At 45.1% G+C, this 16,375-nt stretch overlaps 1 protein-coding gene across 1 annotated transcript in view; it reads left to right on the top strand.

Moving 5' to 3' along the window:
• The first annotated feature begins 6,279 nt into the window (after positions 1 to 6,279).
• The window catches only part of VWA3A (von Willebrand factor A domain containing 3A), a 48,471-nt gene continuing 38,375 nt past the window's right edge, over positions 6,280 to 16,375 (top strand). The window contains exons 1-5 of the mRNA XM_052635973.1: positions 6,280 to 6,341; positions 6,668 to 6,791; positions 10,759 to 10,883; positions 10,977 to 11,054; positions 12,983 to 13,037. Coding sequence (XP_052491933.1) covers positions 6,280 to 6,341; positions 6,668 to 6,791; positions 10,759 to 10,883; positions 10,977 to 11,054; positions 12,983 to 13,037 — 444 coding nt within the window. The remainder of the gene's footprint in view (positions 6,342 to 6,667; positions 6,792 to 10,758; positions 10,884 to 10,976; positions 11,055 to 12,982; positions 13,038 to 16,375) is intronic.

The following is a 16,375-nucleotide window of genomic DNA, read 5'->3' as shown; positions in this document are numbered from 1 at the left end:
GGTGATGTGAGCTGTCTCTATTTTGAAGAATTTTGTTTCTGATCTGACCTATAGAGGGATCTTGGGGGGGTCAACATCTGAAGGGGTTCTCTATCACATAGTGACTACCACAAGTAGCACATGTTCTAAATTACGAATTCAAGATTCAGTAAGTGAAGATTGTGATTTGAGGAATGACCTGGAGAAGAAAAACCAAGTACAGATCCCGTCGCTACTACAAGCTAGTTAGTTGACATTGAGTACATCACTTCATCTCTCTTGACTTCCATAGAAGGAGCCGGAAAGATCCCCAACTGTGGGCTAAGAGCTGGTTGCATCATAATCACCTGGAACCATTGTTAAAGATTCTTGTTCCCACACTCTGCTACAGTTCTGTATCAGTCTGCCAGATGGGAAGGTATGTATGTTTTCTTAGCAAACAACCTAGATGATTGTGATGGGCACCTGGGCTTGGGAACCACTGTAATAGGTGATCTCTTCTTACGCTAAGAGATCACTGAGCCTGCTGTTGCATTAGCCAGGTTTGGGTGGAGCTGGAGCTGGTCAGGGTGAGGGACTGCCAGACCTCTCCCAAGGAGTGTGTTTGGAGGGCCCCAGGGAATCTGCAGAAGAGAAGGAAGGTCATCAGCTTTCACGCATGTCACAGGTTCTCTGCTGTCTGTCTTCAGTTCCTAGCACAGGAAGGCAGCAGGCACCAGGGCTCCACTGGTCTAAACCATAGTTTTCCGATGACCCAGAGGTTCTAAAACTAGAGAAGAGGTCCAAATCCTGTTCCTGGCTTTTGTGGGGGTGGAGAAAAGCAGAGTGCCCAGGGAGAGGTTGTTACAAGCAACAAAGTGGTAATTTCTTCCCCAGGGTGAGGAACGTTTTTTCCCATCCCTGCCTCTAGCTGCAGTAGTGCAGTCTGTTACCTTGGACACCAGCTAACACTTCGTGACAGGGCAAGCTTCACTGTTGCTTGGAGGAACTAGAAGCGGGAACCAGGAAAAACAGAGTGCTGGAATGACCAGGGCCCTTCTCCCAGAGTTGGAGAAATAGAGAAATGCAGGTGAGGTTGAGAGTCTCAAGTATTGATAGGGTGGTAAGAGAGAGGGTGAGGGAGGCCCAGACACGAAGCTCTGGGCTGAGTGAGAGAGACTCAGGGAGCCTGGGTCTTAAGCACCTGCTGTCTACATGCCAGGCATTGTGCTAGATGCTGGGGGTACAACAGTAAAAAAGAGAATAATGGGAGAACTGTGACAGTTTGATAGGAGACAGCCAGAGGGCAGGACTAGGAGGAAATTATTTCCTCCTTAGGGGTTGGGGGCAGCAAATGGGGTTCAGGAAAAACTTCTTGGGTTTTCGTATCAAACTTTTGTTGCAAAGGCATTTCTAGAAGTAGATCCAACTTGAGCCAAGAAGGGGATGAATTAGCAAAGTGTATAAGTGAGGTTATCAGGGTGCACAAAAGGATGCAAGATGAGGTAGAGAGGTGAGTAAAGAATAGAGGCAAAAGGAGTGAAAAGTCTTTGAAGAAGATCTGGTCTGCTTGTCTACAGTACTGAGGAGCCACGGCAAGGTTCTAAACAGGTAATAATACAGACAGTTCTGCATATCAGAAAATCATTCTGGCAGCAGATTGTAAAATGGATCGGATCGGGACAAGACTAGAGGTTACTTGGCAGTTAAAATACAAACCCTGGGTGTGGCTTTATCCTGGATAGTTAGGAGAATCCTAGATCCAGATGTTAGCACATCAGGAACTTAGCTGAAGATTTTCTTTTATCCGCTAATCAGGGCTACCTCTCTCCCTTTGACAAGATGTCGTTTCCTAAGGACCTGTTTTGCATGTTCTCTCCCCTCCTGTGACCAGTCTCCCAAGGTAACGTGGCCCACATTTGTCTAAACTCCGGACCTGCCCTGAGTACATTTATTCAACAAATGTTTGGGGGGCAATGTTTTTGTAGGCAATGATTACAAAGAACCATTCTAACTTAGTTATGTTAACTAAGTCCCTGCCCTCAAGGATCCTACTTTTAGTGGACTGATGGGTAGGGGAGAGTGGAGCAGAGACATAATAAATATATAGAACATCAGATGATGAAATGTGCTACAGAGGAAACTAAACAGGGCAGAGGAGGTCCTGTCTGAGGAGGGGCAATCAGAGAAGACGTCTCTGAGGTTTCATTGAGCAAAGGCCTAAGGGCAAGGGCTGTCCAGCTCTGCCTCCCCAGTACCAGGTCTCTCCTGCTCTGAATAGGCACTCTATAAATGTACACAGAATGAATGAGTGCTTGAGTCACATGCTGAAGTGCTTGAAGATGTGGCAGGTTTTAAAATGGTATTCCTCATTCATATAGTACTTTGTATTTTACAAAGCTCTTATATATTCTGTTTCATCTGAGCCTCTTGATGGAGTTGAAGTTACTATTATCCCCATGCCCTTCTGCCGATGGAGAAACCAAAGGTCCAGTGCTCCTTTTAGCACGCCACATTGTTATGTTAGTTTTATGCAGCCCAAATACCCCTCCATCAGCCAACACAAGTCACCCCAGAATCCAGTTGTGCAAGCCTCTGAGTTCATTAGATTGTTAGAAAAGAGGGAACTGAGCCTGATGGGGCATCCAGTGTTCACGAGGCCTTTCTATTCCAACAGGCTCAGCCACCGAGAGTTTCCCGGCTAACTGTAAGTAGAGCCAGCTGTTGTTCGAGATATTGCCACATTATCTTGGTGCTTCCCAGAAAATAAAACTCTTCTGAATAAAAGATTAAAGACCCAAAGGAGAAAAACAAGTTGCTGAACCATCATTATGTTGCTATGTGTGTGCTTAGTCGTGTCTGACTCTTTACAACCCCATGGACTGTAGCCTACCAGGCTCCTCAGTCCATGGAATTTTCCAGGCAAGAGTACTGGAGTGGGTTGCCATTTCCTTCTCCAGGGGATCTTCCCAACCCAAGGATTGAATCCGGGTGTCCCACAGTGCAGACAGATGCTTTACCATCTGAGCCACCAGGGAAGCCCCTTTACCACTGAGCCACCTGGAAAGTCCCTGAACCATCATTAAACTATTTAATGTTTGTATGAGAACACCCACTCCAATATTAACCTTCAACTCCATCTGGAGATTCCCACTGGCTGTGTTTTAGGCAATTTTTGTTTGTTTGTTGGTTTGTTGTTTATTTGTTTCAAATAACAAGAAACCTAAATGAAGTTGCCAGGCAGTGCTAGTGATATGGGTTTGATCCCTGGGTTGGGAAGTGGAGTGCAACCCACTCCCGTATTCTTGCCTGGAGTATCCCACAGACAGAGGAGCCTGGCAGGCAACAGTCCAAGGGGTCACAAAGAGTCGGACATGACTGAAGCGACTTAGCATGCAGAAAGCAAAAAGGGAGGAATTAGAAGGAGTTCCTACAAAAAGGGAGGAATTAGGAGGAACAAGTATCTAATGGAACCCAAGAGCAGGAAGTGAGGTCAGTTATTCAAAAACCAAGGTTTACTTCCCCTCCTCAAAATATTTACTGTCTACCAGTCCCTGCTCTCATGTAATTTATAATCTCACGGGAGAAAGATGCCAATTTTAAAAAAAATCACACTAATGAATGTATTATTCTAAATTAAGTACTTTCAAGGAAAGGAGCACAGTTCTGTGATAGTTTACATAACACAAGAAACCTGGAATAGAGTGGGATGGTGGGGAAGACTTCGCAGAAGAAGTGAAGTGTGAGCTGAAGAGTCAAGGATGAGTAACTGGGGGCAAGGAGGGGAAGAGAATGTTCAGAGCAAAGCCAGCCCATGAAAAAGTCCTGTGACTAAAGGAAATGTGCAGCATTGCAGGGTCTGCAGGGGAAGGGGAGCTGTGGAACACAGACATGGTGAAGGGTGGTAGAGCGGGAAAGCTGGAGAGGTCGGTGGACAGCGGCCAGAGCCTGTGAGCCTCAAATGCCATTGTTATGATCTTAATCTTTATTCTAGAAATAAAGGGAAGACTGAACAGTTTTAATCAAGAGGCAGAAGAGGGGGTGTGACTTTGGGTCTGTGGGGTTTTTTGGCCGCAGTTTATGGCTTGTGGGATGTTAGTTCCCTGATCAGGGATTGAACCCAGACGTGGCAGTGAGCACACAGTATCCTAACTACTAGTTCACCAGAGACTGCCCTGAATTTCCGTTTTTAAAAAATCACTCTGACTTCAGTGAGAAGAGATTAGATGGGAGAACTGAGGGGATATAGGGAGGCCACTTAGGATCTACTGCAGTCATCTATGGCAGAGGTGACAGCGGCCTCGATGCGAGAAATGTCAGTGGAGACAAGTGGTGAGATTTGAGAGAGGTAAAATTTACAAGGTTAGCGACTTCCCTGGCAGTCCAGTGGTTAGGACTCTGGCTTCCATTGCAGGGGGCACAGGTTCAATCTCTGGTGACAGAAGTAAGATCCTGCATGTGGCACAGCATGGCCCAAAAAAAAAAAGCAAGATTAGATGACAGAGTGGATATGGGGAATGAGGTTCTCAAGAATAATTCATTTCTGACTCATATAATTAGATGGATGGTGGTTCTTTTCTCTAAGTTAGAGAACAAAGACCAGAGGCTAGTGTGTAGGAAATTTGAATTCAGTCTTGGACATGCTGAGTTCAAGTTGCTCCAGGTGGAAATATCCAGTGTAATTGAACACACAGGTCTGGAGTCAGAGTGAGAGGTCTGGGCTTTTGACATGCAACTGGGAGTCACTGATGTACAGATGACAGTTGAAGTCAAGGACAAGGATGTTTGCCTAGGAAAAGAGAAAAAAGTGAGAGGAGAACTGTGTGCATGATTTAGCCTTGAGGAACACCAGCTTAAAATGCTCAGCTAGAAAAGGTGAGCCTGCAAAAGAGACTAGGAAGGAGCAGAGAGAGGAGGGAGCCGGGAGAGAAAGGCCCCAGGGAAACCAAGGCCGGGAATGGCCCTGCCCTCAACTTGGCTCTGAAGACAGCCTTTCCCTGCTTCTGAATGTACATGGTGGCCTCACAGCTCTTCATTCTGAATTCCCAAAGGGAGGATCTGATTGATCTGTCAGGCCCACGTGTACCACTAACCCCATAAGCTGCAAGCAGTAGCTACAGGGACCCACCCTCTGAGTGCAGAGGCAGTTATCAGAGGAAAAACTTGGCCTCATCTTAATGTTTTCCCTGTCCACTCCCCCATCCTCTAAATCATTATGGGCACTTGCTGTCTTCTCTGCCTACTTCACTTGCTGTCCTCTCTGCCAGACTTTTCATCGGCTACCTCCTTTTCATCCTTCAAGAAAGCCTAAGCTCAGGCCTCCCCTGGTGGTCCAGGGGTTGACTCCACCTTCCAGTTCAGGGAGCATGAGTCAGATCCCTGGTTGGTGAGCTAAGGGCCCACATGCCATGGGGTGTGGCCAAAATTAACAACAACAAAAAGGTCTAAGCTCAAAGGACACTTTCACTGACCACCCTACCTATGCAAAGGAGACTCCTGATTACTCTCTATCCTTCCTTCATAACACGTTCCACAGTTTGTTATTACTATATTTAATTTTTAAATTTTATTTATTTTTTTGGCTGCCCTGAGTCTTCACTGCTGCACAGGCTTTCTCTAGTTTGGGCGAGTGTGGGGGGCCTACTCTCTAGTTGCCATGCGAGGGCTTCTCATTGCAATAGCTTCTCTTGTTTGGAGCACAGGCTCTTAGGCTCGAGAGCTCAGTAGTTGTGGCTCCTGGGCTCTAGAGCACAGGCTTAGTAGTTGTGGTGCATGGGTTTGGTTGTTCCATGGCATGTGGGAATTTCCTGGACCGGGGGTTGAACCTGTGTCTTCTGCATTGGCAGGGAGATTCTTTACCATTGAGCCACAAGGGAAGCCCCTACTATATTTAATTTTTAACATCAGTCTCTCCTTCTGGCAGGACAAGGACAATGTCTAGCTCCATTATTGTCAGCTGGGGATGACTGTGCTCCCCAGAGACATTAGGCCATGCTTAGAGACATTATTAGTTGTTACAACCCGAAGGGCAGGGATGGTCCTGGCATCTGATAGGTAGAGCATTCTTCAGTGCACGGGACAACCCCATGACAAAGAATCATCCAAAATGTCAGAAGCCCTGAAGTTGAGAACACTTTTGTCATCTTCTTCACCATTGTATCCGCAGCATCAAGTAGGCATTCAATAAGGACTTACTGAATGAATGAATTAAAGAGTTGAGCTGAATATAGATGCCCTCCAAGGCCATTGCCTACATGTTGCACTCATCCCTTTCTGGTATTATTTTGCTCCCTAGGAAAATAAGCACTGGATATTTTTATAATGGCCACACAAATTAGTGATGTCTTCCATAGTCAAGACAGTACATTTCTGGAAAATCACTGGTAAGCATCTTCTCTGATTTTTCCAAATGAAATCAACAACAATAACATTTTTTTTCTTTTCATGAGAGTTGAGGGGGAAATACGTGCCTTTAAGTGAGACTGGGTAAATGATAATTGCATCATCTTACACCTGAGGGCTTCAGTTACCTAACAACCAAAACAATAAAATAAAATGTCTTATGAACTTGGAGCCCACATTTTATCAAGATGTACACAAGAAACTTCCCCTGTTACTACACAGAAATAAAAATGCTTCTGGAGGCCCTGACAATGTGGCATCAATGTCTGGCACCAGGGCATTGATCAAATGACTTTGTGTTTTGTAGCATGAGGAGAAACAATGACAGAGATCCGAAGAAGCAGTTGAACCAGAAGAATATCAATGAACGTGGCCAAAAGCTAGACAATGGACTCCTGGTTACGCATGTTAACCAGACACAGGACTTACTGGTAAAAACCATAAGTGCTTCTACTGAGCAGCCGTGTTCACAAATCTTAGCTGGGAATGCAGAATGTATTTCTTTCTTCATGTAGGATCTCAGGACTAGTTAAGAATTCATCTCTAATCTCCTGTCTTTAAATATTACTAAAGAATCTCTATGCTATTTATAGAAATAGTATAGCCTTCTTGGCCATTATCATCAAATATTCAGGAGGGTGTGAAGATGCTGTCCTTGTTATCAAAGCTTGAAGACTAAGGAATTTACTTCTAAGATTCTCCTTCCTGAGATTTGTTTTTCTTGTAGGATTTCCTAAAAAATCTAAATCCAAAAATCAGTTTCGGGAAGTGTTATTGGAGTGAGAGAGTTATGGCAGGAGAATTAACCTCTAGAATAACCAGAACTGTGGTCTTAGGCTGACTCCCAGCATGTTGATGACCTGTCTTCTCATGGTGGTGAGTGGACTGTCTAGAACTCACAGCTCACTCTACCGTAGAAACAATTGTCATCAGCGGCTGTCAGCGCAAGCCTGGCCCATAACTCTCTACCTATACTAGAGTTTAACAAAAATCTTTTGAAATGATAATCAGTCAAAAACAATACAATTTTAATGCTGGTGATTAAAAATCAGGAAAATAGCTGTGTTTTACTTTTCTCAAATATTGGCACTAACAGGAAAGCAAGTTTAATTGCAAGAAAATGAGCAAAGGTCAGTAGTGTCTGGAGATTCTGAAGCATTCTCTCAGTGACCTTAGATGTTGATACTAAGAGTATCTATTTCACCTAATTTCTTATCAAATACATGACTTCCCAGGTGTACAAGGACCACTCTTACTTATCAGCCACAACCGGGGCCTCATAAACATCACAAACAAATTGCAGTGGGAAAGACAGAATGGATTGCCCCAACAAAGATCTTATTCTTCTGTATGTCAAGCACTTCCTTTAGTGTGTCATCAGTATGTCTACAGTCAAAATCCATAATGTGTTTAATGGTGCTCAGTCGCTCATTAGTGTCCAACCATTTGCCACTCCATGGCTCCTCTGTACTTGGAATTTCCCAGGCAAGAATACTGGAGTGCGTTGTCATTCCCTTCTCCAGGGGATCTTCCCTATCCAGGGACTGAACCCGAGTCTCCTGTATTGGCAGGTGGGTTCTTTTCCACTGAGCCACCAGGGAAGCCTGTGTCTAATAGTAACTCTTCAAACATCAACAATACAAAATCCATGTCCTAAAGCATGATGGAACATTTCAAATGCAAGTAAAATGGAAGAAAAAGGGGAATGAGAAGTCTACCTGTTTCTGTTACAAACTAGGGAGGTGGTTGTCCTGAAAGATGAGAAGAGTGGCATCTAGTGGTTATATGATGTACAGCAGCAGCTCCCTAAGTGTGGGGCTGGGGCTAAGATTACAGGCAACATTAATTAGCAGAGAGAAATAATGAGAAAATTGTCTTTTCAGTCAGTTCTCTCTCGATCCTTCATAAAGACAGTAAGAATTTGGTGGTAAACTTAAAGGCCACATAGTATGGTGATTGTGAGCATGACTCAAGCTATACTGCTTGGGTCTGAATCCCATTTCCACCTCTTACTAGCTATATGACTTTGAACAAATTACTTTATCCTCAGTACTTCAGTTTCCTTGTTGGTTAAATGAGGTTAACAATGATGAAACCTGTTTCACAGACATAAATAATATATGTGAAGTGCTTGTCACGTTAAAGCAGCGCTATTAAGTGTTGCTCTAATTAGTAGTGTTTTTCACTCTTTAGCAGTTGCTAATTTCCTTTTGAAACAGAGGGTGAGCAGGCCTCAGGCACAGATGTAAGGCACCCAATGCTGTCTAGCTGGAATAGGGGAGCAGCAGTTTATTTTCACTGTCCATTTGTTCGTTACCTCCTCTGTGTGTGTATTGCTCACTCAGTCAAGTTCAACTCCTTGCGATTCCATGAACTGTAGTCTTCTGTCCACCAAATATGAGGGGAAACAAGAGTCATTGTTAAGCACTGTTTGGTGTAGGAGATGCATGGCTTGCCCAGCATCACAAAGCTAGTAAGTGGGGGGCCCAGGACTGCACCCCCTTCTTTCCTCTCTTTCTTCCTCTGCCGGTTCCTCCTTCAGAATCCTCTGTCAAATCTAATTCTGTCTAAGGCAGCTCGGTCAGCCACAGCAGGTAATTTCATCCCCTTGTCCACCATCTCACCCTCTGCAGTGACAGCCCGACAAAGACAAGCCCAAGCAGGACCCACTCAGGGTTTCAGCAGGTGCACAGGAGACGGGCAAAGCCATCCTTGGGTGTAGACAGGGCCGTGGTGGGCTAAGCAGCGCAGGTCCTTTCCACAGTCATCGGACACTGCAGGGTGGTTTCTCATTGTGGGTCTGAGCCAGCCTCCCCTGACAGTGGGATTCCTCACCCTGAGTCATGGCCAACCCTGGCAGCATGTAAGGCCCATTGACTCATTCAGACAATGGTGCTTGTGCTGGAAGCTCTCGCAGAATCCCTGTCTGAGCCAGGCCTTGCACCTTTCCAGGCTCCTCTCGTGTCACACACACCCTGTGTTCACTACACACTCGTCACCGTGGCCACCCTTCTGTTCTGGAAGAACTCTGACCCAGCCCCAAGTCTGCCTCTGCCTGGAATGTGCATTCCCAGGGTCACACAGGGCTGCCTCCTGGACTTTCAGGAGGACCTTCTCTGACCCCCATCTCAGCTAAAGTGACTCCCCATCTCCACCCTAGTCATTTTCTGTTACATTCTCTTGCCCCACTTTCTTAATATAACTGTTCCTTGCTAAAATTATGTACATTGATTTTGCTTTTCTTTACTAACCCTCTATCCACACTAGAATGTGAGCTCCAAAAAGACAGGAACATTTCTATCTTGTTCACACTGTAGCCCTAGCACCTCAAAACAGGGCTCAAAACAAGGAAAATGGGCTCAGAGCCTTATGTCAGCTCTCTCCCACCTTCTGGCTCCCAGAACATATCAGTGATGCTGAATGCTTGCTGTCAATGACTTCAGCTCTATCACCAAGGCCACCACCCACATCCTGCGCTTAGCATTATGTAAGGGACACAAGCACCACTAGGCACAAGCAAGGGGGTTTGTTCATTTCATGGCCAGACTCCTGTGGATTCTAGGAAATTCTTCCACTAAAACTTTTATCCTCTGCTCTTGTTTCTGGCCTCTGGAACAGACAGGGAAACTTATTCCCTCTTCTATTAGTCAACAAATATTTGTGGAGGATCCCTCAGACTGAGAGGGAGGCAGAACTCTTATATCTGAAAAGATACAGAGAATGCAAACACAGAAATAAACAAACACACCACCGTCACTTGTGTTTGGCAAAGACTCAAAGGCAGGCAGGGAAATAGGTAAACTTTAGAGTGAAAAGAATGAGGAAGCTTCAGGTGTGCCCTGAAGGAGCAGGCACACAGAAGCCAGAGATGAGCTAACTAGAAGCTGGGTATCTCCTGTGACTGGTTTGGGAGCATGCTTGGCTTTCTCTGGCTGGTCCTGAAATGGAAAAGGGGGTGAAATAGGAAAGGTGGCAGCCCTGTCACAGTCCTGACCTCCTGATCCAGTTGCTGGAGAGGTTATGGTTTGGCTCCATGGACTGGTTGCTACAGAGGATGTGGGTCAGAGTCCTGTAGTCATGCAGGGTCTAGCCACTGTGTGTTTGTATATTCAGTCTCTCAGAAGGCAGGATGTGGTGAGTGACCCCTTGACTCCTCTGGGGACATACTGGGGATGAGGTGAGGGATGGGAACCAGTATCATAGGGGGCAGGTGGCCCACAGCATGCCTCTCTGCTCACGTCTGTTGCCTCAGCAAGGCGAGTTCCTGAACAGACTCTCTTGGGTAGGACCAGTCAGGCTGGCACCCCTGGGGGCTCCCCATGGAGAGAGCCTAAAACACCCTGAGCTTTGCCTTCTCTTTTCCCTGTTTTTGCCTTGACTCTGGCTTCTGTTTCACAGAGGCTGCAGGGGGATGAGACCCAGCCTTCAGTCTGGGAGAATTCAGAAGACTGGTTTTCAATGCACAGTTTAAAGTCTAAGAAACTCACTTTGGCTGACCTGATATGCCAGGGCACATCCGTGCTGTAAGTCCGAAGCCACTCCCCTCCCCAAAGCCTGTGAGACACGTCCAGCCCCCTGAGCCCAAGAGACCCTTTCATGAGACTTTGCTTCTTCAGGGAGGAGGCCAGCAGTGTCACGAAGAAAATGCACTTCCCCACCCAGACCGTCCACCAATTTGAAGCCAAGCTTTCTGAGTAAGTATGTTTCTCGTGTCCTCCCAACAAGCCCAGAGCTCAAGAATTACCTGGTTTCAGCTCTCTGAAAGTGACTGTGTTCAAAAGACAGGCTCTGTTGGACCTGTGGGCAGTTATCTTCCCACTTCTGGCTCCAATGTCTTCTTTTTTCAAATAAAGAAGATTAAACTATATCAGTTTTTCTCACCCTCTTAAAACCCATGGCCCCTTTGGATGAAACTTTACTGCCTCATCTGATGTGTAACGATTAAGAATGACAGATTGATTGGGTTCATATCTTTACAGATAGACGTTGAAAATATTCAGGTCCCCCCACTTCCAAACCAGTGTTGTTGTTGTTGTTTTAATGTGGACCATTTTTAAAGTCTTTATTGAATTTGTTACAATATTACTTCTGTTTGCGTTTTGGTTTTGGGGTCATAAGGCATATGGGATCTTAATTCCCCAACCAGAGGTTGAACTCTCACCCCTTGCATTGGAAGGCAAAGTCTTAACCACTGGACCATCAGGGAAGTCCCTGAACCAGATTTTTTTTAAAGCTTCTTTTTACTTTTTTTGGCTTCACTTCACAGCCTGTGGCATCCTAGTTCCCCGACCAGGAATCGAACCCAGGCCCTAAGCAGTGAAAGAGCAGTGTCCTAACTCCCGGACCACCATGGAATTCCCCCAAACTAGATTTTGTTAGCACCATCCCCTGTGTAGCAATTGCTTGCTTGATTCCTGCTTGCCTGAGATTTCTTCAAAGGTTAGAATAATAAAGAACCAACATTTATTCATGTGTCAGGAATTCTGCTAAAGGCTGCACACATTATCTTATTTAATCTTCACAACTCAAAAAATAACATTATTCTCAAGACAGTTAATGGAAAATCAATTGCTAAATGACCAATTTGTCAAATTTATCAAAGCATTTTAACTGTAACTTTTATAGCAAATTTTATTGAGTTGGAAGTTTAAACAGATTTTAAAGATTTCTGTAGTATTTTTGGTTGATTGGTTTTAATTGTGAATCCAGCATTTTAAGGAATGTTCTATTCAGTTAACTGGTCATTTGGCAAATTGATTTTCAGAGAATTCGTTTCAAGTAGACTAAATTTCAGCAAATTGACTTGAATAAAGTCTTATTATTATCTTCACATTGGAGATGTTGAAACTGTAGAGTTTACCATAGCTGTCCAAGTCACACAGCTAGTAAACAACAGAGCTGGGTCTCAAAGACAAGCTCATCTCATCATGGAGCCCATGCTTTTTGGCTGCACCTACTTGTGTGTCTTATGACTCTGCCCACTGCCCCCCATCCATGAGTTCATGACCAGAGGCCCATTTCTGGGCCCCCCAAATCCCACCTACTTCAATGAGGTCAATTCAGTTAAATTCAGATGACTGAGCCCTTCACTTGAGCACGTGTTACAGGCTGATCTCCAAATAGCCATAGGAATAGTCTGCGATGAGGGAAACTCTAGAAGTTCCCCTGGCCACTTACTATTCAAAAACAGTTTTTTGTTCATCAATCCACTGAGAAACTGATGCTGAGCAGCCTCAGTTGTGCACTTATGATTATGTCCAGGTGACTAGAAGTCTCACCTGAGAAGACACAGATTTGAGAAGAGCAAGAATGTTCTTCCACCTTCCTCATGAGAACCTTCCCCCATCCTGCACAGACTGACCCTCCCTTAAAGCCCACCTCTAGTTCCACCATTTACAGTGAGTGCTGCAGCACTAATCCTTTCCACAATCCCCCCCATAATTTGCCCCAGCAAACAAAGAACTTCAGTTTTTTCTGGGCTAGATTTTGCCTTATATTCTCCCAGTGCCTTAAACACATTAAAAGAAATAAATTCCCACTGCATTTTCCTTTGGTATGTGAGTGGGCATTGCTCGGTGCTGGAACTGACCTTGGGTGACAAGTCTTCCTTGTGTTTTAACAGAGCTATTGAACTCTATCAACAGAGAATTCAGTGGCTCACAGAAAACAGCAAGAAGGTAATAGATTTCTTTCTTTGCCTCCTTTCAGTCATCGCATCTGTATTTGTTGGAACCCTTTCTGTTGCAAGTAATAGACCTCCAATTTACATTAACCAAACCCAAAAATGGAATCTCTAGACCTACAGAAATGAAAAGCCCAAACACAGCTATATCCTAGGGTTCAAATGACGTCATTCTTTGTCTCTGAGCTCTGCTTTCCTCTGGGTTGGTTTTACCCTCCGCAAGACTCTCCCCAGTCTTGGGAAGATGCGGGTCACCAGCAGCTCTCAGCTTACATCACTGAAGTGGTGGCCTTCCTTTCCCAGTGCACCCTCCCAAGTCCTGGGACTGACTCTCTCTGGGCCAATTTAGACCAATCCACCATAGCCAACAGGGTGAGATACACTGCCTACTTAGGCCTGGAACTAGTGCTCACTCCTGGGGAAAGACAGGGGTCAGGGTAGTTGGGGAGAATGGGCGCGATCTCCCCAAACATCACAGACTGAGAAAAGGAGACAGATGGGTGCACTTGGAAAGCCAGAGAGCTGTTACCAAAAGAGGAAACATCCTGGTGAGAACTGCTGAAGCTCCCCTGGACCATTTAAGCTCAGACCTTTAGTGAGATTTACAACTAAGGCTGATCATCCAGATGTAACTTTTGAAAGTTTGATTAAATGTTTCCCACAAACCCAAAGGGTAGAAGGGTGTTCATAAGCAAATTAACCTTGATTTTGCTTCCTTATTTGTTTTAGCCTATGTTCTTCCAATTGATGCCTTTCTGGCCCACCGTTTGCTTTCACCTTAGGCAATCCTTAGCCACCTTGTGGCTTCCCTGGTCACTCAGATGGTAAAAAATCTGCCTGCAATGTGGGAGACCCAGGTTCAATCCCTAGGTCAGGAAGATCCCCTGGAGAAGGAACCAGCAACCTACTCCAGTATTCTTGCCTGGAAAATCCCAGGAGTCTGGCGAACACTGAGGTGGCCAAGAGTCGGACATAACTGAGTAACTACATGATATGATGATGTGATAGGCAAGCCTCAACTCTTTATTTATTTATTTACATCTAATTTACTTTTGGTTGTGCTGGGTCTTTGTTGCTGTGCATGGGTTTTCTCTAGCTGCGGCCAATGGGGGCTATTCTTGAGTTGCAGTATGTAAGCTTCTCTTATTGCAGACTTCAGTAGTTGCTGTTGTGGATTTCAGTAGTTGTGGTGCACAGGCTTAATTGCCCCGCAGCATGTGAAATCTTCCCACACCAGGGATTGAACCCAAGTCCCCTGCCTTGGTAGGCAGATTCCTAACCACTGGACCACCAGGGAAGTCCAATCCCAAACTCTTGTTTTAAAGCCTGAGATAGGTGAGTGCTGAAATTCATGCTCCCCAACCCCAACGCCCACCTGTACACAAGCCCAGTAGGTGACAATACAGTGCTAAGGCTAGCTGCCTGAGCCGATTCCAGGGTGTAGTCTACATCTCAGATCCAGAGCCCTCTTCTCTCGCGTAAGACAGGTCAACAGATGCACATCTCCAGCTGTAGCACGCCCCCTCTGGTCGGTCGCGGTAACACAGGCAGAGAGGGACCACAGCCTCACCTCCTCCGTAAACATCAGTTCAGGGAAAGCAGCTCTCTCACCCAGCTACGCCTATCACACTTGTCCTGGCACGTTCGACAGAGGCGCAGGGGTTGCTGGTTGGGTCCTTCTTCCCCTTATCCTTTTCTGATGGAGTTATTGAGGAGCCAAGGAAATAAGCCCCAGTTGGATTCCAGGGGAGCAATCACTTGTAAGTGAACTCACGAGTCTTCTGGGTGCTTCCGCGCCTGACGTGATGCATAGTCCATCACTGGACCCAGTTTTGGACTCTGTTGTCCCCAAAACCACACTTCCTTGGGTGTCTGTTTCCAAGTCTGCAGAGGATAAAGGCAGGGGTTATAAACCAGGGGCTTGCAGGCAAATCTGGCCCTACAACCTTGTTTTTCCTGGCCTCAGTAGTTTTAAATATTGTTTAAATTAGTTGTCAAGCTTTTTAAATCCTGCTATTTCCCTTTTATGTCTACTTTCAGTCTTCTCTTGAAAAAACTTAGGGCTATCTGGCATCACTGGGTTCCAGTTCCCTCTCATGTACTCTTCCAGTTTTTTCTCTGGGATAAATTTCTGGAATTTCAATGGCTAGGTTTAAGGGAATGCGTTTGTCAATTATTAGCTCTAAAGTCAGCTTTCTCAAAATTTTAAGGGATAGAACTGGCCCCAAATTTGAACTCCTTCTGGCCCCTGAAAATTGGCAATGTCCTGGGAAGCTTCATACTTCATCTGTTTTTAGATGAACAAATATTGTTTGAGTGATTACAGCATATCAGACACTTTTTCCAGGACTGGGGATTCAAACATGACTAGTACAAAGCTCCCACTTTCATGGAATTTATGGTCCGGGGAGAGGACAAATCGCATACAAAGTTAGTTTGTGATGGTGCTATAAAGAAAAATAAAGCAGGATGAGGGATGAGAGGGAGGGATAGAAGCAGGGATGTTGAAATAATAGGATAGTCCAAGAGGAGACATTAGAACAGACACCTAAAGGGAGGGAGGGAGTGATGTTGAGATTGAGGAAGAAGGTTCCAAGCAGAAGAAACAGCTAATGCTAAGGCCCTGAGACAGGAACATATTTGACCTGTTCCAGAAGCAGCAAGCAGGCCCATGCAGCTCTTGACTTTGTCTCAAGAGCCCAGAGTGAGCATTTGGAGAGCGAATGGGGTTAGGGGCAGGCACAGATCAAGAAGACCTTGCTGAGTTCAGATTTTATTCCAAAGATGAGCATTTTAAGCAGGGGAGTGACATGATCTGACTTCAGTTTCAAAAAGATCACTCTGTATGCTTCATAAATTGACCATAGACAACAAAATCTAGGCGGAAATGATGGTGGCTTAGATCCAAGGGTCAGGTATGGAGATGGGATGAGAACTAATGGATTCAGGATATGGTTTGGAGGCAGAACTGGCAGGACTTGCTGATGGATCGGAAAAGTTTAGGGCCAGAGTGCCTAGGTGAATGTTAAATGCCACTTACTGAGGTGGGGAAAACTAAGTATGTAACAGGTTTAAAGAGGAACAATAACTTAGATAGATCCAATAAAGCAAGATTTAAGGCAAGCATCCAGTGGAACCTACTGCCCTAGAGAACTATCAATTTCATATGAATGAAAATTCCAATTCACAATGTAGCTATAACAGGAAGAACAGTTACGAGGTGAATCAAACAGCATTGACATGTAGCTAGAAATAGCTGTTAGAAATATAATTAGAAATTCACAGAAATACCGCTGCAGCTAGAGAACTTAACACATCTGCTTTTGATTGGTA

This window comes from Budorcas taxicolor, chromosome 2, assembly GCF_023091745.1.
Source record: "Budorcas taxicolor isolate Tak-1 chromosome 2, Takin1.1, whole genome shotgun sequence".
Lineage (NCBI taxonomy): Eukaryota > Metazoa > Chordata > Mammalia > Artiodactyla > Bovidae > Budorcas > Budorcas taxicolor.
The sequence above is the reverse complement of the archived record's forward strand: the minus strand, read 5'-3'. Positions and strand labels throughout refer to the sequence as shown.